Below are 26,453 nucleotides of genomic sequence, written 5' to 3' on the forward strand. Positions count from 1 at the left end.
TGGAAGCCCATTCTGCCAAAAAACTTTTTTTTTCCAATTTATATAATAATGGATTGTTTTTCCTCATTATTATGACATATTATGTTAAAAATACTAAGTCATAATTATGAGATATAATTATAATTTTCATTTTAAGTGGCAGAATTGGGCTTCCATAATTTAAAGCCATAAATAGTTGAGCTGGGGATTTAACCTAGGACCTTAGATTTGAAAGCAAATGTAAAATATTTAGTAACCTCTGCACACTCTGTTTTGACAGTGTTATTTTAGTGTCAGACCTATTTTCTCTTTCTTGACATGCCTTCCTATTAGCACTTGTCTTTTTTGTATGATTCCTTGATTTCCAAAATTAGGTGACACAGTTGACTCTTATCTCTAGCACTGCTATATGCAGGAAAACTGTCGAGAGGCAATCTGTCTTGATTTTAAAAACATTGTTTTGCCATTGTTATGTGATCAGGCAGCAGGAAGACTTGGCAAACCAATCAGTCTTAATGTTAAAAGAGACAACTAGCTACTTGCTAACTCACAAGCTACTTAAATGCAAACCTTAACATCTACTTAATATCTTTTAGCCTACTAATGGACAGATGAAATTTGCAGGACTTGGTAACCTGATGCTATGGTGTTCCAGCTTAGAAGCTAACATTATGGAAAACACACACAGCCCTCTCATCCCCAGGTCATCAAATACCTACGCTTTGTCACACCTCTCTGCGTGTGATAATGACACTAAAGGCACCCCTTAGCATCTTTATGAGACGCATGCATAGACTGTATAAAATAATGGATGTAGCTACCATGATGTCACCCACTGGTTTGTGGACTGCCATTCTGTAGTTTTGATACTGCCTGTCAGCCTGTCACTCAAGCAGCTTTGCCCTTAAAATATGCGTAACTTTGGGCCTTAGTAAATTGTAAACAGCTGGGTTATATAGAAATTCACCCCAGTACAGTTGTCATGAATGTTGACATTAGCTATAGAGACCAAAACCATTTTTTGTAACAGGCTGTAAATGTGTTAATTTATGCTGTAAAGTTGTGCATTTTAACATGGGGGGATTACTCCATTTTGGAGACAGCCTCAAATGGTTAGTAGATGAACTGTAACATAATTGGCTTCATTTTTCAACCTTTGAGGTTGCCGCTTGGACACACTGACCTTTCAGCTTGCTTTAATGTAAACCCATAACCCATGCGGCAATACTTGATGCTGAAAACTGAGATAGTATAAAGAGCGAGAAAGTCCACGCAGGGTGGAAGGGAGGGGAGTGGGATGGGTCAGACACAAGACAATACCTACACACAGGAGACTGCAGTTTATGTCCCATCGTGACACGTATTAACCATGTGTTACACTTTCATTCAGCTGTGCGTCAAGTGACGCACCCTATGTGTCACTATGAGACGCCGTGGGGCATGACAAAATGTTGGTATATGATGGCCCGGGAATGAAAACAGGTTGATACACAATCATTTTTCTGTGAAAACCACACAGACCTAAAGAAGGTCTATCTCTGTTGAGTTGCCCAAGCGAGATAGTGGGTGCAGTAACCAACAATATCATCCAGCAGATCTCTCTGAAAATGAATCTTGGTGATGGTCAATTACAATAATGTCTATGTTACTGTTATTAATTAGTGTTAAATATGTCATGTGGCTGCTTTGAGATTTGAGTTACTTGAGGAGAGCACCTTTATTGGATCTATGCGTGAGCAGAACAGATTTGTACAAATATAGTCAACTGACATCATCAGTGTTTATTGCACATATCGCACAGTTTATAGAATTAATATCATTTTCATACACACATTCCTGTTAGAAGCCAGTCAGCCATATTGGATGTTTCCTTCATCCATCAGCAGAATGCACATGTTCAAACATCACAAACACAGGAAAGGCCTGCTCTGCCACAGCGGCTCAGATTCTATATTTTGTCTGGCTCTCTCACATTCATGCAGGCCATTTGTGTAAGCGATACCCACATGTTTCTTTTCTCATGCACCCACAAGGTTGGCCACAACAACACGGCCTGCAGGCTTTCTTTTTTTTCAACTGAAAAGAAAAAAAATCGTCATGGCTGAAAAGAAGTATCTCATGTCTGCTTGTGCTTTGGATCGGTGAGAGGAGACGTGGGGGAAGAGGGGCGGGGGGGGGGGGGGGGGGGGGGGTGTAGGGGGCGGGCAACGACTCTGGCATTATGTTGCATGAAATATCTTCAGCTGCCTCATCCATGAAACCCAATCCCCTCCTAGGGTGACTATGGTTGCTACTTTCCCACATCTCGGCATAACTCTATATAATGCAGTGTGTGTATATGTACGGCGAAAGATGATTGATAGCTTAACTGGGGCTAATCACTTATGTGCCTGTTTACTGTATGCCTTAAGCTGCTGGATTAGTTTGTATGGAAGGTGCTGCTTCCTTGCCGCTCGCACCACTCAATTATTCTGTCTGTCACCTCACTCTGCCTGCTCACTTCCATTTACTTTTTGACTGTCCACTATTGATCCAGACACATAGCTCGGCTCTTTTTTTCTTATTTTGTCATAACTTAGGGTGTGTGTGTCTCGCTGGTTTGCGTGGCGAGCTCTGCAAAAGCCAGTTTGAGTGGAAAGATACCAACAGAGGATTGACACGTACAACAGCCACCTTATCGGACAGTTTTTGGGGAGGATTAAAGGCATTAATTTAAAACGCGGGGTGGAGTTTTGCTTTCAGCTGTAGGTAGAAGCTGCTCAACTGTCACGCTTTTACACGCAGCCGTACGGTTTCTCCTGCTATCTTACACCCACACATACACTGATAAACATGCTTGCTCATTGGACACAGTGCCAAGATTAAGTTAGGCAATTAGCAGTGATGAATTACCTCCTGTGAGTGTGTGAAGCATGGCGGCAAAAAAAATTTGTAGGTGAGAGGATGCTTTGCTTTCACATTGTCAGTCAGTCAGCCTTATATTGCACAGGGACACATATCGTCCACATATATCGTTAAGGAGTTGGTATGACATCAATTGTGATGAAATGTTGTTTGTTGCTGTTGCAATCGCTCCAACAATCTGCTTTTCTCTGCAGTTTGGTTTGTGTTCAGGAGCTTTTGGGCTCGGGCTTCAGAAAAAGAAATGCTTACTGGCTGATTGTAGACTGGTATGTTGTGGTTGAGAAGCAGCTAGAGGGAGGACTAATTCAAATCCCCAGTAGAAAGTTAAGAGTGGCTTATCATGTGTCATCTGCAGGGTGATTTATCATATTTTGTCACGTAGAATTATAGACAGCTCAATATACTTAAGTTTCCAGTTGACATAGTTATATTTATACACACATCTTTCTACATAAATGCAAATAAACATATGTACCATGTCTTCTGCTTCCACAATATTCAAAAAAAGGCAGACAGCGAGGAGACTCCAGGTTGTGTTTTACAGGTCGTTTCTGCCGCAGCGCAGGGCTTTTTGTTCACACCATGAAATTCCCCCCCGGAGACCCCAGACCTCCATCAGTGTCTTTCCCCGGGAGCTCCCTCCAGGCGCGAGGGGGCAGAGTGCCGCTTCATGTCAGCCCAGAAATGTCACATCACCTCAAACACACACACACACACACACACACACACAAATGCCTCCTCCACACACAGCCCCGTGCCCCCACTCCCGAACACTCCACAGTTTTCTTTGCATCTCCATCGGCTGCCAAGGAGGGCACGCACGTAAAATGAATAAGAGAGGAGAGGATGACTGGGCGTGTGTGTGTGTGTGTGTGTAACTGCATCTTGTATATGTATGAATGCGCTTGTGGAAATTTTGTGTGTGTGATGAAGTGTGTAATGTGTCTACATATTGCAGCTCAGGCTAGGAAGCCTTGAGGCCTGCCTGACACAGCTTCAGGGCACAGAGAGGAAGGTGATTATCTCATAGCTGCCAGCCATTCAGCTCAAATAAAGATAAAAAGTAACTCCGGCTAACTAGGCGTTGAGATTGTAAAAGTGGAGCCAGGCACGTGAACTTGCATGCTTTTGTGTCTTTTTTTAAACTTGTCAGTGTAATAACTTCGACTCAAGCGGAACATGTAGCTTGTTTTTAAATTTGCAGGCACACCTCATATTGCACATTTCAGGTTTATTGTGATGATGACTTTAAGCAAGGGAATACTTTTTGCAACCTTGTGAATTTACAAGAACAATTCACCAATTAAAAATTAAGTCAATATGCCAATTGTTGTTATTCCAGAATGGCTTATGATGAGAATAGCAATTGCTGCACCCTTTAAAGTTCCAGTGTGTAAGATTTTGGGGGATTTAGTGGCATCTAGTGGTGAGGATTGCAGCCTGCAACCAGCTGAAACTTTTCCTGGTTAGGATTCTTTCAGTATTCATTGTTGAGGAGGTTTTTAGCGAGAGCAAGCAATTCAAACTGGTAAAAAAAAACAAAAACAAAAAAACGCAGTTTCACGTTATAAATCAGTGTTTCTCCAACACTGTTTTGCTTGTCTGAGATAAAAGCACCTGCTAACGTGTGCTCACTTTTTTCCACTGATAACTTAAGATCCAGACATTCAGGAGGTTGTAAGCAGGAGCCGTATTATCCACAGAGCTCCCTTCCTCTCCAAAACAAGCAGACTAGGTGATTTAAACAAAACAAAAAAAATAAAGCAGCGAATAAAGCAGTTTCATGTTACATAAAATAAATTTTTCCATCTTTCCAAGGGCGGCTAACTACGATGGCCAACATGAAAATGCGAATGGCACTGTCTAGGCATTTGGTTTGTTTGTTCTGAGCTACTGTAGTAACATGGCGGTGCAACATGGTGATCTCTGTAAATGAGGAACCACTCCCTATGTAGATATCAATGGCTTATTCTAAGGTAACAAAAACACAATCATTTTTATTTTCAGGTGATTAAACATACTTACTATATTATGTTCCATTTCCAATATATCTGCTTAAATCCTACACACTGGACCTTTAAAAGTGGTATTTAGTGCAGGGAAGATGGCCTTTTTGCAATAAAGAAAACATTTAGAGACCATAGTCACAGCAATATGCTCAAATATTTATACATAGATCTATTTGTTGCTGTAAAGAAAGCTAAAAAATGCTCCAGCAAAATTCACCTTTTTAGGAACTAAAGTGCTTGCCTTGGTCTGAGTTGCCAGTTTTTCTACTTTGATTTATTACGCTTTTCTTTGTTTTTATATTATAGAATTATACTATACTTATTATAGGGCCGTAAAGCATTGCTACCCCTACCAGACAACCCTTGAAAAATCCTCGTTTTTGTTTGCACAGATTATGCTCTTAGTGTTCTTAAAATATTTCTGTACATCTGTGTAAGAGTCTCCATGGTGCACCGCAAACAGACTTGAACTGGTGTTGGGCTGGCTTTTCAAAACATGAAAAGGAGAGAGAAACTTGTCTTTTTTTGGGGAGTGTGTTTTCCTTGCCTCTCATATGCGTAGTGCCAGGACTGCACCTTCATTTCAGGATTTGGGATGAGCTCGGCTGCGCTCGGCTGTGTTTGTCTTTGGATTTGGAAAGCCTGCCTACGAGCGCCTTTCTTTGGGAAATGCAGCTCTTTTGGCAGGTGACGGGCACACACACCTGGACATGTATCCATGCCCAGATGGAAGCTAGCGCGGTGGCAGCTGGTGTGACGTCTCCCTCAGGACGGCGGAGTCGCCAGAGGGGAGCTAGGCGGCCGATGTCCTGCTCTGTCGTTCATATAAGGAACTTCAGCTGGGTGGCAGCTGCGGTTTGCTGGCATGATGCATCAGCAATAAGGAAAAAAAACACACCTTTAAAAAAATAAAATAACACAACTGGCACTGCATTTCCCCAGTGTGCTAATGCAAAGTGTTGATTGACTTTGACTACACATTTTTATCTATCTATCTATCTATCTATCTATCTATCTATCTATCTATCTATCTATCTAAATCCCAACTCCTTTATCTGTGTGTGGCTCCCTGTGTGCGCCTCACGCCTCGTTCACAGTGCCAACACCTCATTAGTACAATATGCAAATGAACTGGCGCAGGGCCAGAGGGTCAGAGCACAAACTGGAGACAGAATAATAGCACAATGGCGCATCTTTGTGTGTGTGTGTGTGTGTGTGTGTGTGTGTGTGTCCTAAGATGCTCATGTCTGTAAATGTGTGTTTACCTGTCTTTGAGTGTGTGTGATGTGTCAGTGCTCACACTGAGGAGACGTGGTGCATATGTGTGTGTTTTTGTGTGACGGAGAAAAGAAAATAGCTGAAATGGGTCAGCCTACACGTACTGTTCAGTTCGTGCACCGACAGCTTCTAAATAACCATGACCCCATAATCCCCGGTTTGGTTTTCTCCAACCTTTTGTGACAAAGTTAAAAATCTCCCCTGTTACACTGTAAAATGTCAGCGGCGAACAATGTATTTGTCAGATTCCTACACTGTATCCGATCCCATACAAGTTCGCTTCATGAGACACAAGACAGCATTATTTGATTTATGTCATGCTTGGAATGGGAAACCCTACCTGGAGGTGAGGGAAGCAGATGGAAGCAGAGGCAAACTCAATCAGTCTTTGGACAAAAAATGTAGAATATACACCAGAGTTGCCCTTTGGTATCATCATGAAATGAGCTGAACTGGAGGCCAAATTAGCAACGATAAATCAAAGGTTGCAGTGAGTGATTTAAAGGGGACAAGATATGAAAGAAATCTGCTCGGGCCAGTGGCTCACCTGTCAATGACATAGGCTCAGTATGACATGTCAGCTGCAAGGGCTGCAAGCAGCACGATGAACATGTATAATTGAGGTTAAATCTCCATTTCTGATAAGGGTGGCTCTGCACCCCGTGGCTGTAAAATATGAACCAATTATATCACACTGAGGTCTATATACAAGTGAATTTCATTTAATGAAACACAATGGAGCAATTTGGCATCGTGCCAGACAAAGCATCCATGATAACTTCTTCGTAACAAAAATTGCCCACACCTGGCACAACAGTACTGACTTCCTCAGTTTTCACACTGTGCATAATGAGTGACTCACAGAGTGCAGGAGAAGGTGGCTCCTTTTTAGATGCTATAAGGAGCTCTGTGTTGTAATATTACAGCATCAGGAAATTAACCCTACAACAGCTTCTATTGGAGCAAATTAAACATACTGAAGTACTTGTATTTTCAACAAGAATACATGGAGTTACTGTAAATCCCTATCAGGTATTGATCACTAACATGCAACACCTTTTTGGAGAGGGTCACCAAGAGCAGGGATTCACTTGTTCACCCCCAGCGCCAAATAACATGTAATGTTCTCAGTCAGCTACAGTGTTTCATGTATTTACAGCAGTGTTACAACATTCATCTCCAGGCCAACCAGCTTCAAGAAGGGGAGACTGGGACAGTTGTAACATGGGACAGTTGTAACACCTTGAATCAGAAACAAGCCAGAGTGATTTCTCAGTCTGCACATGCTCAGTTAGATTGTCGTCTTACTTACAAAAAATGAGCCACATTTGAAGTTCCCAGAGGTAAAAATCTAACTTTTCTATCAGATGTATTTCCAGATGCTGTCCTGAGATCAAATGTGTTAGAATTCAAACAAATATTATCAAACTCAGTGTTTTGTGAGCTAAAAACAGACATGACTAGTATGTCGAATTAGAAGTCAGGCAAGTTGAAGTGACGTAAAGTGATGATGCTGGGACCATATTTAAAGTTCTTACACCAGGTGCTTTCATTTATAATCAAAAAATCTTGAGGCCCACAGAAATTAGCGTACATGTCAGTCAGTTTGGTTGGGTTTTTTATACAGGATTGGAAAGATGTGGACTATAGGGTAGGGTAGGGTGGGACATCCACCTTCATGCCGAGTTCATGTCTTGTCACTCAGATGGTTTTTACAAGCAGGCAAGTGGGAGGAACCTTTCACATTTGCCTCTTAGTTGTTCCAAGTCAGAGAAATGGGGAACTTCCAACAGCTAAGATATTTACCACTTGGCAAAAACAGCCCCAAAATTGTCAGCAAGCCAGTATCGAAATTCAGCCAATTAAGCTAATTAAAAAGAAGCTATACGTCTCATATCTGTTTTAATTGTGAACACATTGCTCCACATTGTAAACACAATAAACTAATTTAGCCTATTTATATATTGTGACTAAAAGGCTAACAAATGGAATAAATTGGTGTTCAGGTTGGAAAAGCAGGTGGTTTTCTTCTCCTTTTCTTTTGCTCCTTTTTCAGCCTTTTTTCCTGAAGGACATTTTGAAATGTCACAGCAGAAAAGGCACAAATCCACTTCTGTATAATGCAGCATTCACGTCATATCATTTAAACTGTAATTATCAGCGGCAAGGAGAAAGAAAAAATTCACAGCATCTGACTTGCAACACAAAGAAGTGATATTGCGGAATTTCACACTCCACCACTCTTTTCATGTTCTGAAAAGAACTATGGAGGTGACAACAAACTGTTTGGCAAAATGGCCGCAAATGCACCACAGCTGGCATCAGAATATAATCTTATAGGCCTATTTATAGAATGAATTCATAGGAGCTATACGCTGTTTCTGCAGTACATAACACACCAGAATCAGCTATTTTAGGCTGTTTAACGTGAATTGGTTTGGCTACAAGATAAGCACTGCCGGACCTAGCACATTCAGGGGGTAGCCTGTGTAGCCTATAGGAAGATCTGCCACTGGCTGCTGACACTGTCTGAATGAAGCATAATGAAGTCATGGTTTATGTTATGAGTAACACCTATGCCTTTCCTACGATGACAGGTTAAAGCAGAGTTTGGTCAAATCACGTAGTTTCTTGACAAAACTTCACCGAGCTTCAATCTGAGCAGAAGTCTGTATGGGTGTGCAGGGCCTTTATGGCCTTTATTTAACCTCTGTCTTACTTACTAATGGCTCCTGCTTTGTACACTACATTTTACCGTAGTACAATGAGATCAGAACATTCAATATACTTCAGTTTCGTCAAGTTAATGTAGCGTAATTACTTTTAATTTTTTAAGTGTGTTTAATTTTCTCTTTATATCGTCAATAAATTGGTGTTTGAATGAACACACACAGCACTTTGAATGTCTAAACTAAATGTCTTTCAGTCTCCTTAGCCATGTACATGCATGCACACACACTCACACACACGGTTTTGTTTCAGAGAATCCTGTTGATTGGTTTGTCCACAAACCAATGGCTGTTCACCCATTTTACAGTCACCATTTCTGTTCATCTTTCTCAGTGTTGTTTTCCATTTCTGAGTTTTTCCTTGTTGCCTCTGTTCACCTGTTTATTTTGTCCATTCGTAAAAAGAAGCCATTATTTCTCCCCCCAGGCGAGAGACGACGATGGCCTCGGTGGGAAATTACCCCAGCACAGCTTTACTCAGGACACGCCCAGGCTTGTCTTCAAGACAAACAGCGATGTGCTTGTAAGGACCATAACCATTTAACACCAGATAGAGTTTAAGCTTGATGGCTACTGCACAAATATGTTTTGATGTTGTTCTTTGTTAAAAGTGTATAATTTTCAAGTCATTTCTTCCTGACATGTCAATGGACTGGTTCATATTTGGGCATTACTATAAAAGTAGACATCAAACATCAGACTCAGGCCAGCGCAAAAAATACACAGTACACAAGCGGCACTCATGTTTTACATAAAGTTTGCACGCATTTAAGTTTGAGCTTTTCATAACTTTTTTCATGCATAATCATTTCCTTTGCTCATTTTCATTATACATCATATTCAGTGACTTGTATTGTGAATATGTAGGAATTATTAGACAAGGAAACTAAGGTGAGCTGTGCGGATTTACTCATTTATTTTTAATGTTTATTTAAGTATTGTATTTATTTATTTAAGTATTGCAATATGTTTTATACAGATCATTCTGAATTGAGATTACAGTTTGGTGGACTCTTCATCACAACAAAAAGACAATTATATATTATGGAATATATACTACTAACATGTCGCATATTATGTTTAATGTAGATTTAAAGGAACACTCAAGTTAAAACCAAAATCACTCTTATTTTCATACTTTCAACCATCATTTCTGTGGCTTTCTTTATGTCTAATAATAGCATTGTACCTATTAAGTGAAGTGCTGAGATCTTGGATTGTGGCGACATCACTAACAAGAAGTCACATGAGGCAAGAAACACTAGCAGTCAATCGTACAGCTTTTAAAATACACAGATGGGTTAGCCAAATGTTTCTGATAAAAAAAACAAACATGATCACACTGTATAACGATTACCCAAACTTAACGTTTTTATCATCCATCACAGATTCAACCACCGACTGTTTCTCGTGTGCTTACAGTTTTAGGTGGTTTAGATAAATTGGCTAAACTGTTGGCTTGTTAACAACCTATTTGATTATCTGACCACTCGTGTCTTTCCCCACCGTACTTCCTTTAAGCAATGTTGCTGTGTATCCCGTCAGAAATTACTATGCAAGCTATGCAAGTACAATTATCACAGTTGACAGAGAAATGGTGACCCCCCCACCCCTCCAAAAAAAAGAAAAGAAAAGAAAAGAAAAGACCAGAAACCAAAATGTGTAGGTATTTAGGGGCAACTTCATTAGTTTACAGTCACCTATAACTAATATCTACATATAGAGTGGGTCCTTTTCTATGGAGTCTGCCATGTTGTTTCTATGGTAGCCCAGAATGGACAAAACAAACCCTGGCTTAAGACAGGGCCATTCGTGTTTTTCGTGTTGGCCACCGCAGTTCTACTACACGCTTGGCACAAGGAAGAAATTTTAGCTGGTTGCAATCTACAACCTTACCCGTATGGCACTAAATCCTACACACTAGTCCAGTGGTTTTCAAACTTTTTGTGCCCAAGGCACTACAAAGGGCCAAAATCTCACCTGTATCTCCTGTATTTATATGTATGCACAATAGCCTGTATAACGTGTGTTATCATTCTTGTCACGACATAAATGCTAGTTTTTATTTACTAATATCAAATAACAATTGACAACCAACTATTACTTGTGAAAATTCTTTTTAAACTTACCGAAATTACATCAAAGCACTAGTAACACATCCATTTTGACTAGAAATAGTAACTAAGATAATTTGATGTGTCACACACTTATAATTCCCACGTGCAGATGGCGACAAATAGGTTCCCCGTGAAGGTTTTTAAAATGAAATTAGATTAATTTACATTTTACAGTTTGCCTTTTTATCAGGAAATGGGTGCACACAATACAGGCTACTGATACAGTCAAATAAAAATTCAGTCATAACTTTTTTTATAGGCCCAGTTAAATATTGCATTAATAACGTGGGGTTAATTATCACAAAATCCCACGGCACACCATTTGAGAATAAATGCACTGGACCTTTAAAGCCTTAGTTTAACATGTTAGGAATTATGTTTGTCTTTTTGCTTAAAGTTAGATGAGAAAATCCATAGAGCTTGCTTATCTGTAAGCTAAATATGAAGCTACAGCCAGCAGCGGGTTAGCTTAGCTTAGCCCAAAGACGGAAAACAGGTGGCTACAGCTAGCTACTGGCTCATTTCCTGCAAACGGAAATTAGCTAGTAGCTAAATCTGGTACAATGCATATCTTTTTCTTGGATGAGATTTATGTTTTTTTGTCCCTTACAAATAAATGTGATAAACTAAACTAAAGCCTTCGACTTAGAGTTTCTCATATAGAGACAGGCTAGCTTATCACCGTCTTTATGCTTTACATGCTCAACTAAGCTAATCAGCTGCAGGCTGAGTTTCATATTTAGAGTGAAGAAGTGTAAGTGAAGATGTCCCATGTGAAAAAGCAAACATCTTACAGCCACATGCCAACAAAGACATATCATCCCAGAGGAGTCCAGTCTGCTGCAGTGACAGTCAAACACAATCCTCCAGGTCTGTCTCATCACTCTTACAGCTGGGGATATTTTACTCACTGTGCGTGCGTGAGTGTGTGCTGTTAAATATAGTGCGGTAGAGGCTCACCTGGCCGAGTGACGATGGCCTTTGTATGTCTCATCTATAATGACTAATGGTGACTGGCTGTGATAAGAGCAGCCTTACAGGGAGTGTAGCTCTGGCCTTCAGTTTTTTACAGTTTAAACGTTTCATGCTCGATTCAGGTTTTTAATGAAGACATCAGGTACACAGTGTAGCCAATTTAAGGCACTGGGAAAGGATTTGAACCAGATATGTTTCCCCATTTGTAAGCCAGGCAATTATAACCACCATGATAGATATTTCAATAAATGAGAGCACTGTAAACTGATATTTTGGCTAATCACAGTAACAGGTCCACATGTTGCAGATGGTTTGTTAAGTGCTGCCAAAGTTAAATTTTCTTGTGTAAACTTTGGTGAAGGCTTTATTCTGTTTTATTTTTCCAGTGGACCAGGTGCTTTAAGATGGCAGTCTTTTGCTACGTAATCTAGTTTTTGGATTGAATTCGTAAGGCAATAAGCTTAGTGTTTCTGTTTGCTATCATTTATGGGCTTGAATTGTCATGAGTGGACACTTTGCTGCAGATTGTTTGGAGTGCGGGACAACTGAACTAAAAACCAAGCAACTGGCTCACTTCAAGCACCTGGTTCATTTCCACGGGTTTAATCCTTGTGTTTTGCACTATGTGATTATAGCAGCAATCTGAGAAGTGTCAAAAGAATCACATATCGACCTTAACAGAGGGGATATACAAGCCTTTCCCTTCATACACTTTTACTGCTTAAACCTCCTCATTCTACATATAAAACCACTTCAGGCACTACAGCCTCTTATGAAACCTTACAATCTCTGCACCGTCTGCAGCCCTCCAGCCTCTTAACCCTCTGCAGCCGCCTCCTCTTCGTCCTCTTCATTATCTAAATCCTCCACTTCCTCTGCAATCTCTTTAACATCTGCAACCTCTTCCTCTTCTTCACTGCCTAACACGATCTCATCCCTCTCTGCAACCTGTTGGTCCACAACCAGCTCCTTCATCTGTGACTGGAGTACTTTAATACTGTATATCCAGTCCCTCAACCCCTGAGAATGTCCTCCGATCATCCTTACCTCACTTTTTCATTACGATTATACACAAAAACTAGCTGATCTTGGATGCTTAAATGTCACCGGCCTTGTCACCGGGACAGAGGTCAAGAGGAGGAAGAAAACGATGACTGCTGAGGTGGTTGCACTTTTTTTGGAAGCACGCTAATTGTTGCAACGCAAACGGTTAAACTGCACTGCCAATGCTGGTTCGTTGACCACGATGGAAATAAATGACCATAATTACATTCAACTGCAAACATCTGTGTAGTGGGGAGCGAGCAAGCGAGACAGAGAGAGAGAAAGCACAACTCCATTAGCGTAATGCGCAGTGAAATTTCACTCACAGTGCAGAAAGTCGTTAAGTGCTCTCCATCTGTCTTTCTGAGTCGAGGAAAATTTCAGCACATTTATTATTTAAAATATCCTGGGCCTACCATTATCAAACTCAACTTGCAAGAGCACCTTTTTGACTTTTACTCAGTCATGGCTCATTGAATTAGCCAGGACTAAATGGGCAGTTAAAACGTGTCGAATTCAAGGGACTGACATCTGAGCACCGCCAGCGTACTGTTTAAGCGTAGCAGTTGCTGTGTAGTCCAGTCTCTGATCTGGTTGTGCTGTGGTTCCTTATGTTCTCCAGCTGCTTGTCCTGAACTCTGTTCATGTGTTAGCGTCAGAAATTCCTCCTGAATTGCATTTGTGTGAGTTAACCCTCCCGAGTGACACCATATAATGACTCTGAACTTATTACAAATGCAGAGCTATAGTACATCTTTTGAAATGTTTTTGTAGGTGTTTCTGCTTGATTCTGTCCACCAGATGATCTGATTTAAGACACATGACATATGCAGAAAACCTGATGTTTTACACGTGTAGCAGCTGCAGGTCAGCATGCTATGTATTCTTTTGAAATCCTAGCCAGTGCTACAGTGCATCTGCCCAAAAAGCCCATGTGAGTCCACTGTCTTTCAGTTGCTGCCAGATAGGATCCTGCCAAATAAACCAATGTTGCTGTGCAGCGTGCAAAAGGAGTTTATCCACCTTCCGGTTGCATCCCTCAACTTATTAACATTCAGCAGGGGGGCTTAAGGGTCTGTGTGATGGATGGATGTCGTTGAGGGGTCTGACAACTGATTAATGCCTTAATTATCTCCAGCGAGGACCTGCCACTCCTCCCAGAGCTGACAGAGTGAGCTGTGTGTGGCCTGACGAGTAACGCCGTGTTCAGGGCTCGCCCACTGCTATCTGCTCTACCAGGGTCACATTCATTTTCTTCCCAAAGAAAAATTTGCACTTTTTGTGCTGGAAAAGGTGTATAACAGTGATGGAACAGTGCAGCAGGGTGTTTTGGGATCTTTGCCACTGCAGTCAGCAAGAAAGACAACTTTTCAATTTACTCTCAGCATGTTTGCTCTCTGCATACAGAAGTGATCCTGCAGCACAATATGATGATGCCATTTTATTATCCCATCCTAATTATTGGCTTTGTCCACACTCTATAAATCCCAATCTGAGTCTAGAAAGTTGATCTGAAAGCAATGTTATAATTCTAATGGATACTCTATACACAAATTAAACCGATTTGGATTAGTTTCCAAAAGAACTTGCTACTACAGAATTTCATTCGTATGACATATATTGTTAGGTGTTCATCTTATCTTGTCCAGGCCTTATGTACAATAAAAATACCAGCATTTAACCACACAATCCACTTCTCTGACAGTCTGTATGTACATGGACGTCAAGCTGTAGTTTTTCCATTTGAAAAAGTTAGTGGAGAGACAACACTGCTGTGTTGGTGTGTCCAATTGTTAAAATTACAAACAGGCATTTGTATTTCACAAGATGCTGGAAGCCATGGCTGCATTGCATTCTGGTCTTTTGAGGCAGCTGTAAGTGGATAAATAGATTTGCCACTGAAATGTTGTTGAAAGTTGGTCTGAAATGGCAGCTCTGTGATTGGAAAACAATGTAAGACAATATGCATTTTTGTTACTCTCCTTTACAACATTCATGAATGGCAATACTTGTCATTTTGTATTTAGAAAATAACACGTAATAATCAGCACTGGAGAGGTCACCGAAATAGTCACACCATGTATGTTCAGCCAGATATCCATAGAAATAACAAAAATATACACAACTTGTTGAATGCCTTGTCAGTTTTTAGCTATGATTGCACTTTTTTGTGATCTCAAAGAGTCTGTATGCCACATTGAGAGCATAAATTCAGCCTTAAACCTCAATTTGCCACATGAAGATACAGTGGAGTAATTGCGTCCTAAGCAGAGAATGAAGTCATGCTACCTCTGTGTGTGTTGTTACCTGAGCCTCTCTGTGGTTTGTTGTGGTTATGGTGGTGCGGCTACGCATGCATGTTAGTGCATGTGTGTGTCCCACTCTGTGCACTGTGCAGATACAGGGGGTTCTTGGATGGTGTCATCATGGAGGCTTTCTGGTTCCCCTCTGGTTAACACCGTTAGCTCTGTTGAGCCTGTTGTCTTTGTTTAGTGTTGTACATGGATTTAGCAACGTTAGCTGCTAGCCACCAGCTCATCCAACTCATACGGTTTAAAGTTTGCAGTGAGCCCCTTTGAGAGTTTACAGTAAATGACAAAATTCATCATTCAATCATTTGATGCCTCTGAGGAGATTTAAAATCATAAATTATGTGCCTTCTGGGACTGTTTTTGATTTGGGGTGTGGCCTGAAGTGCAAAATGTTAGAAATCTGAAAGTTGCAGCAGCAGTTTTCTACTCTGTGTAATTCAGTATCATTCATTTGCTCTTTCCAGCATTTAAACTGACTCAACTTTAATGTCTGTTTACAACTGTAGTTGGCACACACTTCAAGACCAAGTGTGGAAGGCCATTTGCGGAAAATCATCTTTTTGTCTTGTTGTGCTCGGGGCGTTAGTCTCCCAGGGATCTGTGGTTAAATGAGACTGAGAGTGTCTTTATTGCCAACAGAAGGTGTAAATGGGCATTTCTTGTTAGCACAAAAGTTAAAGACAAAGTCACTTCAATAGCACTTAGCAGCAATTGCCATCACATGCACATTTACCTCTCAGTAAGGAAAACACATTGATTTATACACATGCACAAACACACACCTACATTAGATCAAATACATGCAGGCATGCGAATTTAAACAAACTTCAAGGTTAAGTGTTTGCTCTTGACAGATTTGTAAGAGTGTTTAGAGACAGCATCAGTTTTCTTGAATCTTGTTTTAAATGTGTTTATATCCAGATGGTTTGGAGGCAGAGCTTTTGCTTACCAGGGTACTTCAGAGGATTTTTTTGTTTTTCATCAAAAACAAATTAGAAGTCTTTTGTATGCAGAGTGACAGGTGCTGATGCAGTGTGTGTATTGTGTGTGTGTTTTTCTGTTACAGGTATGTGACTGGTGCAAACATATTCGCCACACTAAGGAGTACCTGGACTTCGGTGCTGGTGAGCGGAGGCTGCAGTTCTGCAGTGCCAAATGCCTGAACCAATATAAGATGGACATTTTCTACAAGGAGACCCAGGCTGCACTGCCTGGAGCATTGTGTAACCCTGGACACGGCGCTGGTGGAGAGAGTAAGATGGAGTGCAGTGGAGGAGTGCAGCTGCTCACTCCTGAATCCTGGGGAACGCCGTTAACGGACCTCCGGCGAAAAGCTCCTTCACCAGGGGGGCCTTCCACCACCTCTGCAATGGCCCCTTCCACTTCTTCTGCCACCTCACCATCAGACACTGCTGCCGTCTGCTCCCCGTCCTCCTGCTCCTCAGCCAAGATTCCCACACCCAGACCCCATGAGAGCCCCACACTCCCCCCTCCACCTGTTCCCTCTTTGCACCCACCTGTTGGTGTTCCCCCTGGTAGCCCTCCCATGGTGATGACACCCCGGGGACCCATGCCCCTACCGCTGTTCATGGAGCATCAAATGATGCAGCAGATGCGTCCACCATTTCTTCGGCCCTCTGCCCACCCAGGTGGGCCCAATAGCCCCCTGTCAAACCCCATGATCCCTGGCATTGGTCCACCACCTCCCTCTAGGACCATGGGTTCAGCATCAAGCCCCATGCACAGACCCCTGCTGTCTCCACATGTCCACCCCTCATCCAATCCCAACCCTGGCATGATGCCCCCCCACCCTGGTCTCCCCATGCCAGGCCTGCCCCCTTTCCCCCCTGTCAACATGATGCCCAATGGACGCATTCCTCTGCCCCCTATGATGAACTTTGGTATGCCGTCCCTGGCCCCATTGGTACCCCCTCCAACTCTCTTGGTCCCTTACCCTGTCATTGTACCCCTCCCAGTCCCAATCCCTATTCCAATCCCAATTCCCTTCAGCCCCAAAACTTCCAGGGACCAGCCAGAGAGCAGTGGCACCTTCCGCAGTGCTCCAGAGTCCTCTGAAGCTTCAGCCTCTGGGCCCCACTCTCCAGGTTCCTCTGCAGGTGACAGAGGGGAGCAGAAACTAGAGCCAGCTGGTGCAGAGCATCTCTCTCCTGTACGCTCAGAGAGAAGCAGGACGGCATTGGTGGACTTGACTGTGAAGGCAGAGGAAAACGCAGGCAGTCTGTGTCTAACCAGCGGCCCTGGAGCGATGGACGGGGTTATTGATCTAACTGTGGGCCAGAGGCCATGCCAACAGCAGGTAATTCAGAGGATGCTACCTGGGGTCCAGGTCAAAATAGAGGCAGAGGCTGAATCAAGATCTCCACCAGCTGCTGGGCTGGGTTGGGAAGGGAAAGGCAGTCGTGATGGGGGGGAAGGGGCCCTCTCCCAGGGCCTCCTTAGTGCTGCAGAGCTGGAAGGGGCCACACACCCAAACACACTGGAATTATCAGGCCCACCATCCAGCAACAGCAGCCCTTCTTGCCATGCTGATCCTCTAGTGAGCCAGCTAAATCCCTGTATGTCTAACCGTTCCCCACCACCCTTACCCAGCACAGCACGGACCCAGCCCCAACCCCTGCCCCAGCTCCAAACTAGCCCTGCTGCCCCATGTAATGTCATAGTCAATGGTACGGGATGGCATTCGCTCCTCACTCCTGCCTTTGAGTCTTACCCTGACCGAAGAGGAGACAGTGTTGCAGGAGAAGGAGAGGCTGAGGAGCAACCAGCTAATGGTGAGCTGGAGCATGAGGCACTGAAAGAGAACAATTGCTCAATTGGAGATTGGGAGCCGGGTAAGCGGGGCTCAACGCAAGACGAGATGGCGGACACAGTGGAGGGTAAGCCAGACCCTGACTCCAACATGGAGGAGGGTGAGCACGCCTATGCTCTGCCGCTGCTGTCTACCGGAGGCTGTGTCGTCATCCAGCCTGTGCCAAAGCCCGGCGCTGACAAGACGGCCATCCTGTCCTGCTCCATCAGTGCCCCTCTATCAGCAGACGGGAGCCCCGAGCTAGAGCCGCCGCTGAAGAGGAGGTGTCTGCGAATCCGCAATCAAAACAAATGAGGTGGGTTTACCCCAGTGTGCTCCCACAAAAACTGTTATGTGGTCGTGCAGGCTCTGTATTTAAGTATGAATTTACACAGATTTATTCATTGACATTTTGTAATTCACAGTGGGGTACCCATCGAATAATCAGTCGCTTTTGATGTTTCAAATGTCTCTCACTCCCCAGCGTGTATCCTTGAACTATTTGAAATTATCTCCTTTACTTCCAAAATGTTTTTAACAAGTTGTTTATTTTTCATATTTAGTCTTATTCTATAATTTGTGGAATTCTGGCAAGAGGGTTATTTTATGTTTTGTCCAGTGTAGCTAACAATGAGGCTGATCACTTCATCAGAATTTCACAATATGGTGCTTGATTCAAGGGTAGACTCTGTGTGCCCTCAAAGAGACAGTAATCAAACAAGCAAGTGAATTATCATCCAAAAAGAATGTCAGAGTGCACGTTCAAAGATGTCACTGTCACAGAGGTGTGCAGGTGATGTATTTAAATGTCACTCACAGCGACTGACTCTGAAAGGCGTCTGAAAGGAAACCAGGAGTGAACACAATGTGAAGCTTACTTGTTGATTAGATTTAGATAACATATTAAGACTCCGTATTAGATTATCAAATATATCATTAGAGATGACAACCTACTAACGTGTGAGCATTTGTTATGCCTGCAATGAATGCGATATCTCAAGATCACCCTGAGGGAATTTCTTAAAAACTGGCACTAACGTCCCCTGGCACTCAGTGATGAACTGATTAGATTTTGGGCACAAAGATCAAAGGTCACTGTGACCTCACAAAGCATGTTTTTGCCCATAAATCAAGAATTCAGTTGCTAATTATGACAAAATTTCACACAAATGTCTAGTAGGATAAACTGATGAAGTGACGACATGTTATATCCAAAAGGTCAACTTCACTGTGACATCATAATGTTTTGCAAGAACTATTATTGGATGCCATCACTCAGTAACAGAGGGAGAGACATTAGGTCATTTGCTGATCTTCTGTGCTGCTGTGTTGAAGACGTGTGTGAAGCATTCCCTGTTTTACAATATGTAGCTTTTTTGCAGCAACATCCATACTTGAAGCAATGTCTGCTGTCATGGCAACATATGAGTCTGGACAGACCTGGATGTAAACTACAACTGCAATGTGACTTGTTTTAGGTTTGTTTTGTAGTTTTGACTTATATGCATTTCTTGCTGGAGCATGCATTTCGCCAAAACATTATTATTTTCTTTCATATTTCCTCATGAGCAGGCACATTGCTCCCATTTTACAGCAAGATTACTTGTTGCTTCACCCTGACTGGCAGATTACCTCTGTGAGCTTCAGAATGGAAATGGGAAGTCTGTCATGTCAAAGGATTTATTCAACACATTATTACCAAATTTAATGATGCACTCCTCGAGTTGTTAATTAAATGAAATTGTATTCAAGAGCAATTGAAGACCAATTCAAGTTGTGGTAACACGAGGCGAGCGCTCTGAATTAGAGTAATTAATAACGACAAAAGATGGAAATCAAGCCCCATGCGCGGTTAGTGCTGCTAAAAGCAAACCAGCAGCTGAAATGAATCATAGAAGAGGAGGAAAAAATGTACCGTAACCGTCAGATACCTAAAGATACACCATTTTTTGATTATTGATAAGGGAGAATACTAAATCAGTTTGCTGTATCTCACCTTGCCCACATGTCTGCAATATCACAAGGCATTCATTATGAATTATATAAAACATGATGTAAAATTTATGCCACCAGAGAGGCACACGCTGAATATTTCATTCTTTATTTGCCCAAAAGTGTCCTCAAGCTGATACTGATTGCATGTACTGAAGAGAATAAACCCCAAATTAGGAAGCCCTGCTGACAATCTGCATTTTCCTCAATTTGATCCTCAGTGATTTTAACACCAAAACTGTTCTTGAGAGGTTCTTGTATGAGCCCTGTTGCTCTGGACTGAAGCCCCTCTGCTCTCCTACTTACCTTGAAATGAAAGTTGGGGCTGCCTGCTTGGATTCATGCATCGACTCTACAAAAAACAGCCTTGGGGGGGTTGACTCAGTCTAATTCTCCTCCCACTCTGTTTCACAGATGGACGCTCTGAGGACCACAGTGCCATCAACGACACTCACTTGTCCACCCCCCACCTCCAAATCCCACCCCTCCCAGCTACACCACCACACACGTTCACACACACACACACACACACACACACACACACACACACACACACACAGATTTTTCTCGTCCTCACTCATCGTCCAGTCTACCAGCACCACAAAACGCCTTCGACGACTGATGAGAGTCCAACCAAACATGTTGATGTGTATCATAGCAGAGCGGACAGGACTCCTTTTGTCCATGTGTCAGACACTCTGATGGACTGAACTTCTACAGACTTGATGTCGTGGCCAGCAGGATCGCTTGACCTTTGAACTGCAGACAGTATATCCCTGCAACAGGAGGACTTTACCCCGCTTCTCTCCTCATTTACAGACTCTCAGCCCACACTGCCCCTTATACCTTATCCACCCTCCCTCTATCAAAGCAAGTGCTCTCTGTATTGTCTGTTTCTATGGAACGCTGCTGCTGGGATGTTAGTGAAGGAGCTCCAAAGAGAGATTTACATCCCTCAATGAAATTGCTCCTGTTTCAGTCCGACCTGGTGCCACACCACAGATACAAAATCTCTGCTTCAGTAAGTGTTTTTTTTCCCTCACACAACTTGTCACTAAGGTATAGACTGATTTCACAAAGAGCCACAGAGCTGGCAATAAGCTAACCAGCAAAAATTTACTTGCCAACCTGACACAAAGTGTTCTGGGCGGTTCTGATGGGTGGTAGCTAAAGAGGAGCATACTAAGCATGAACACATGACTGAGAGATATTTCAATAAGAGGCTGGAGAACTGTCCTTGGACATAAAATCACCGATTTTGTCGAGAATTACTGAATCAGCAAACTAGAGGATGAAATATTAACCTTCACCAGCAAGTAATGGTGTGTGGGTGGAATCATGCAATCTCTGCCATTTTCCTGTAGCATCTATTTGTTTGCTCTTAAACTTCACTCATTTAAAATATAGTGTTACACAAGAATGGGGCAGAGTTGTCATGATAATCATTCCTAATATTGGCATTATCACACCCTGTGGAACGCTGTCTGTGTGCTCTAACAGTAAGCCACACTAGTGACAGTAATAAGCTGCTGTTTGAGAACATTTCGAGGCTTACTGCACCTCCAGAAGAACTGGGATGGCATGACAATGTAGAAACTCTGCCAGCCTGCAGTGGGTACTTGCAACCGCAGGCTAGTACTTAATCTTTTCTATAATACATTACCAGTGATGTTTCTGTAATGGGCTAGTTCGAGACTGACTGCACTGAATTTAGACAGGGCAGAGGGAAGCCAGCTCTTTCATAAATAATTCTTTTGGGACCTGGAGAAACACTGTTGAAGTAACACTACAGATTTTTTCTATAATAAACACACTGATGACAAATTCATTTTGGAAATCGTTTGAGAAATATTTAAAACATTGCCTCTTGCTTGTCCAACAGTCCTGCCAAGTTTCTTAAATTTTTTTGCCAATTATTATTTTTTAAGCCAAATTTAAAGGGACAGTGTGTAGGATTTGTAGGATCAAGCAGTGAGGTTTGCAGACTGCAATCAGTTGAAACTTCTCCCATGTGCCAAGCATGAACTACCGGTTAGGATTCTGTCAGTGTTCACTGTTCAAGAGGGTTTTACCGGGAGAAGAATTATTTGCAGGGGTCTCATCTCCAAAACTGACACAGTGATTTAAGACTCTGAATAAAGCAGTTTCACTTTACAAATCAGTATTTTTCTGCTACCTAGCACCTGCTAATGTGTGCTCAGCTTTTTCTCTGATAACTTAAGATCCTGATGTTCAGGAGGTTTTTACCGGGAGCTGAATTATCCTGAAAGGTCTCTTTTCTCTCCAAACCAAACAGACAGTTTCATGTTAAAAAATGAATGTTTTTCCGGTGCTACTCATAGTAGAGGTGCTGCTAACTATGCTGGGAGATGCAAAAACGCTATTGACCCTATCTAGAACCTGTGTTTGGTTTGTCTGTTCTAGGCTACTGTAGAAACACGGAGTTGCAACATGGGCAACTCATATAAATGGCTAATTCTAAGGTAACGGAAACATGTCTTTTTCTTTATGTGATTATACACTAAAGAAAACACTTATTATACTATATGCCATTTCTGCCAATATACCCCCTTAATCCTACACACTGGACCTTTAAAGCCAGCATTGTCCTCGATTCAGTGGCGTGCTCTATGTACAGCTTTTTTGGGCAGTTTAAGTGAACGCACCACAACTGTCACCCTTTCGGTTTGATCTGATCCAGTTACAGCGCAGCTTAAGCCTGTGAGCCAGGACATCAAACAAAGCCAGCATTTAGTTTACACTCCTATGGAGGAGGTACATTGTACCAGTGTGAGACAAGGTATTATCATATGCCAAAGGCCTCTGGTGTGTTGAAACAAAACATGTCACCTAGTTTTCAGTGGAAATGGGATTTCAAACTGAAGATTTGACCAGATAATTTATAGTTGCCAAAATAACAAGCACTTATTTTTTAAAAAACGGAAGGAAGATACGGGAGAACAGAAGTGGATGTCAAAAACAGTATTACCCTGTAGTCTCTCTTTATGGTTTAAGGGCCTGTGATACGTCACACTGTGAGTATGGTGAAATACAAATCGGGATTAAAAAGATGCTGCAGGACTTGAGTGGGTTACATTAAATGTGTGCGTTGCGTTGCAGCCCCATCATATCTCACTGTTTTCTTGTAGCATTTGGTTTTGTGGTCAAGGTGGGATTTTTTTCCATGTCCAAATGAGGCCAGACATTAACTACACATATTCACATGTCACAAGCACACCCACAGTACCCATACTGAAGTCACATACACAACGCACGTAGTAAATTTAATGTGTGTGTGTGTGTGTGTGTGTGAGGCAGGTGCAAGCAGAGAGCCCAGTTGAGATTACAGAGTGTTGACTCAGAGTAAGTAGTGTGCAACTCTATCTGTTGCCTGTTAGTCAGGCATTTAGGCTTAGCTTGCCGCTTGCCAAGGCCCAGCTTTGGTGTCACTTTAAGCATTTCCTTGCCCCCGCTTCATTTCTCTGCAAGCAAAGGCAGTGAAAATGCTCTTTTTAAAGCTGCCTGTTTCTTTCTTGTCTACCCTCTGCTGAATTGAATTTGTCCATAAGTAGAGATATCCCTGTCTGTAATTCCTTCACAGATAGCCTATTTATAAGCACAGGATTTCTAAAATTACAGTTCATAACAGGAGAATAGGTATTGAGCAATTGCACCCCTGCTTCAAAGTTGAGGTTTCCCTGCCTTGCTGTCAGTTTTGTTGTCCAGAATCTTGCTAGTAAAAGAACAGAAACGAGGGCTGATGTAACCGAGAAACTGGACACTGTAGTTTCCAGTGTCTGTAATATGGGAGTCATACAAAACCAAGGCCACAGCCAGGATTTTAGAGGTCATGAGTCCCCCAGCACACCCCTCGCCACTGACCAGAAACCAGAAAACAAGGTCTCTAATTTTTTAACTACATGGATGTGTACACTTTCTATAAATGTTATGTCTTATAAAACTTATACAGTACATGCGATGTGTACATTTTTAAAATGTAAAGCTCCCCCAGGTTGCAAAAACATCCAGAGGACACCTCAGTATCCTCAGTGGTAGCTATAACCTCTCTATCCTTTTGTCTGAGGCAGGACAGGTTACAGTTTCCTGTTTGTTAGTGTATGATGGGTCTGAACCATGCTGTTAAGAAGAGGGTGGTGGACTATTATGTTGGTCAACTCAGCTGTGAGAACAAAGTTTTTAAAATGACCTTTTGTTTACTGCTCCACTGCACACTTAAGCGTGCACTGCACTGGGCTGACAGGCTGCTAGCATCCTCAAAGCAGGAAGACTGACCTTGTAAAGGAAAAGAAAGGTGTCTGTTATGTTATTATGTGACATGTGGACTAATAAGTTTTTGTCCTGCTAACAGTTGAGACAAATGGTGGCTACGTGGGCAGATTAATTGCCAAAAAATGAATTAAGCACAGTGATGTTAATCAGAGGATGGAGTCTTTCCAATTTGGACTCCCCCATTAGCTCTCCTCTAGCACCACCCTCAGGACAAAATATCTGCTTAGTTTGTGCACGAAGTATCTAAAGCTAATTGCCAGATTCCAATTAAAGGAAAAGTCCAGTATTTTTTGGAAATATGGTTACAAATAGAAAGCTACAGCTAGCTGTCGGCTAGCTTAGCTTAGCATCAAGACTGGAAACAGGGAAAAGGCTATCCTGGCTCTGTCTAGAGGTTATAAAAATCTGCCAACCAGCATTAAGCTTTAGAAAGCTTACTAATTAGCTGTTATATCTCACCTGTTTCCAGTTTTAATGCTAAGCTAACTGGCTGCTGGCTGTAGCTTCATGAGTAAATTCACCAAAGTGTTGATATAGAGAGTGTCAAGTTCATGTCATAATGTGTTAAATGTTTCGGACGGGGGCGCCATCTTGTGAGGAATACACTGTGTTACAGTACATGTGCCAGCAATGGCGAGTAAGCAACAAACTTATCACGAGAAATAACATGGATCCATATGACTTGGCAGCCCAAACTGGATTACAGACCCAGATGCACTACCTCCACTTACACATCCGGACATTGTAAACTATTTTGTTTTTGGATTGAGTGCGTACACTTTGATAATAGAAGTAACAAAGCATTCCTTAAAGATGGCGCCCTCATCTCTGTTCCTTTATATTTGCCTCCTAGAGGACAATGCTAATTGTTTTGTTGACCTTTTCCTGACCCTTCTTCTCGTGCCACCGTCAGGCTACACTTACAGTTTTAGTCCGACTACTGTCCAATCTCCCAGGATTTTTCTAACTCATTATCTTTACGAGAAACTTCATACTGATTTAAAAAAGTGAAGGGGGCTTGAATTTTGCTGAGGAACTAACCAAATCCTTTGCTGTGTCTGCTTTTTCTCCTGCTTGACACCGTTACACACACATTCAGACACACACAGACAAAACAACATGCATGTTATGTCTGAGCCTAATCTGCACCATGCTGTGTTAGTGTTGCAAACGGTGTACTGTCCACGTCTGATATTGAAGATACGAGAGCCTAACTCTCACGTGGAAATCCTGGACCACTGAAATCAGTCTTTGTGATGGCAAACAGACTCGTGACAAATCTCCAGCATTCCTTTTTTGATGATGGACTCCAGGCCTGGTCAACAGCCTGAATTATGCAATGACAACTAACTCTAACCCTAATATAGACAAGTGGTCCACAGACAAAATAAAAAACATGACACGACTTCATGTTACTTTTCAAAAACAACAGAGAAGTTGCCTTAACTCTTGCTTGTATAATCTCTCCAGTTAAGACAATGATGCTCGCTTGTAAAGAAGACTCTCCCTTCTTTGTACAAAATGAAATATACCAGAAACAACAACTTTGTTATCTTGCTAGTGTCAATGTATAGATGATCAGCTTTTTCTGTAACTTGTATGGACCGTCACATTTTTGCTAAGAAGAAAACCCTCCTCCCAGCTTCCTTTTTCCTAAACATCTAATCTGTTCAACGTTTTAACTCGTGGTGGACTGTCAATCTTTTTGTGTACATTTTATAGTATTATTTATTGTTGACAAGTTTTGCATTTGCAAATACGAAAAAAAAAGAAGTGAAGGTGGTTCGACCTGAGCATTCTATTCCAATGTAAATGCCTGGCGAACAGTGAAAAGCTTTTTTAATTATTAAAATGGAAAAACAGTGATATGAGGAGATGATCTTCTGTCTTTTTATTATGACGTTGTAACATGTACATAACATGTGGCCAAAATTGCTTTGGAAAAATAATCATTTTTTGTGTTGTAACAGTATTTGTTTTATCCAGTGAATTGCTCATGAAGACAAATAAATAAG

At 42.0% G+C, this 26,453-nt stretch overlaps 1 protein-coding gene across 3 annotated transcripts in view; it reads left to right on the forward strand.

Moving 5' to 3' along the window:
• Positions 1 to 26,453, forward strand: part of sobpa (sine oculis binding protein homolog (Drosophila) a) — a 55,853-nt gene extending 29,400 nt beyond the window's left edge. For 2 of the 3 annotated variants that reach the window (XM_049596012.1, XM_049596013.1), the window contains 3 exons: positions 9,327 to 9,422; positions 16,414 to 18,472; positions 20,563 to 26,453. In XM_049596012.1, the coding sequence (XP_049451969.1) occupies positions 9,327 to 9,422; positions 16,414 to 18,471 (2,154 nt within the window). In that variant the 3' untranslated portion in view covers position 18,472; positions 20,563 to 26,453. The remainder of the gene's footprint in view (positions 1 to 9,326; positions 9,423 to 16,413; positions 18,473 to 20,562) is intronic. The other variant, XM_049596014.1, reaches the window with a different exon arrangement.

Source organism: Epinephelus fuscoguttatus, linkage group LG14, assembly GCF_011397635.1.
Source record: "Epinephelus fuscoguttatus linkage group LG14, E.fuscoguttatus.final_Chr_v1".
NCBI lineage: Eukaryota > Metazoa > Chordata > Actinopteri > Perciformes > Serranidae > Epinephelus > Epinephelus fuscoguttatus.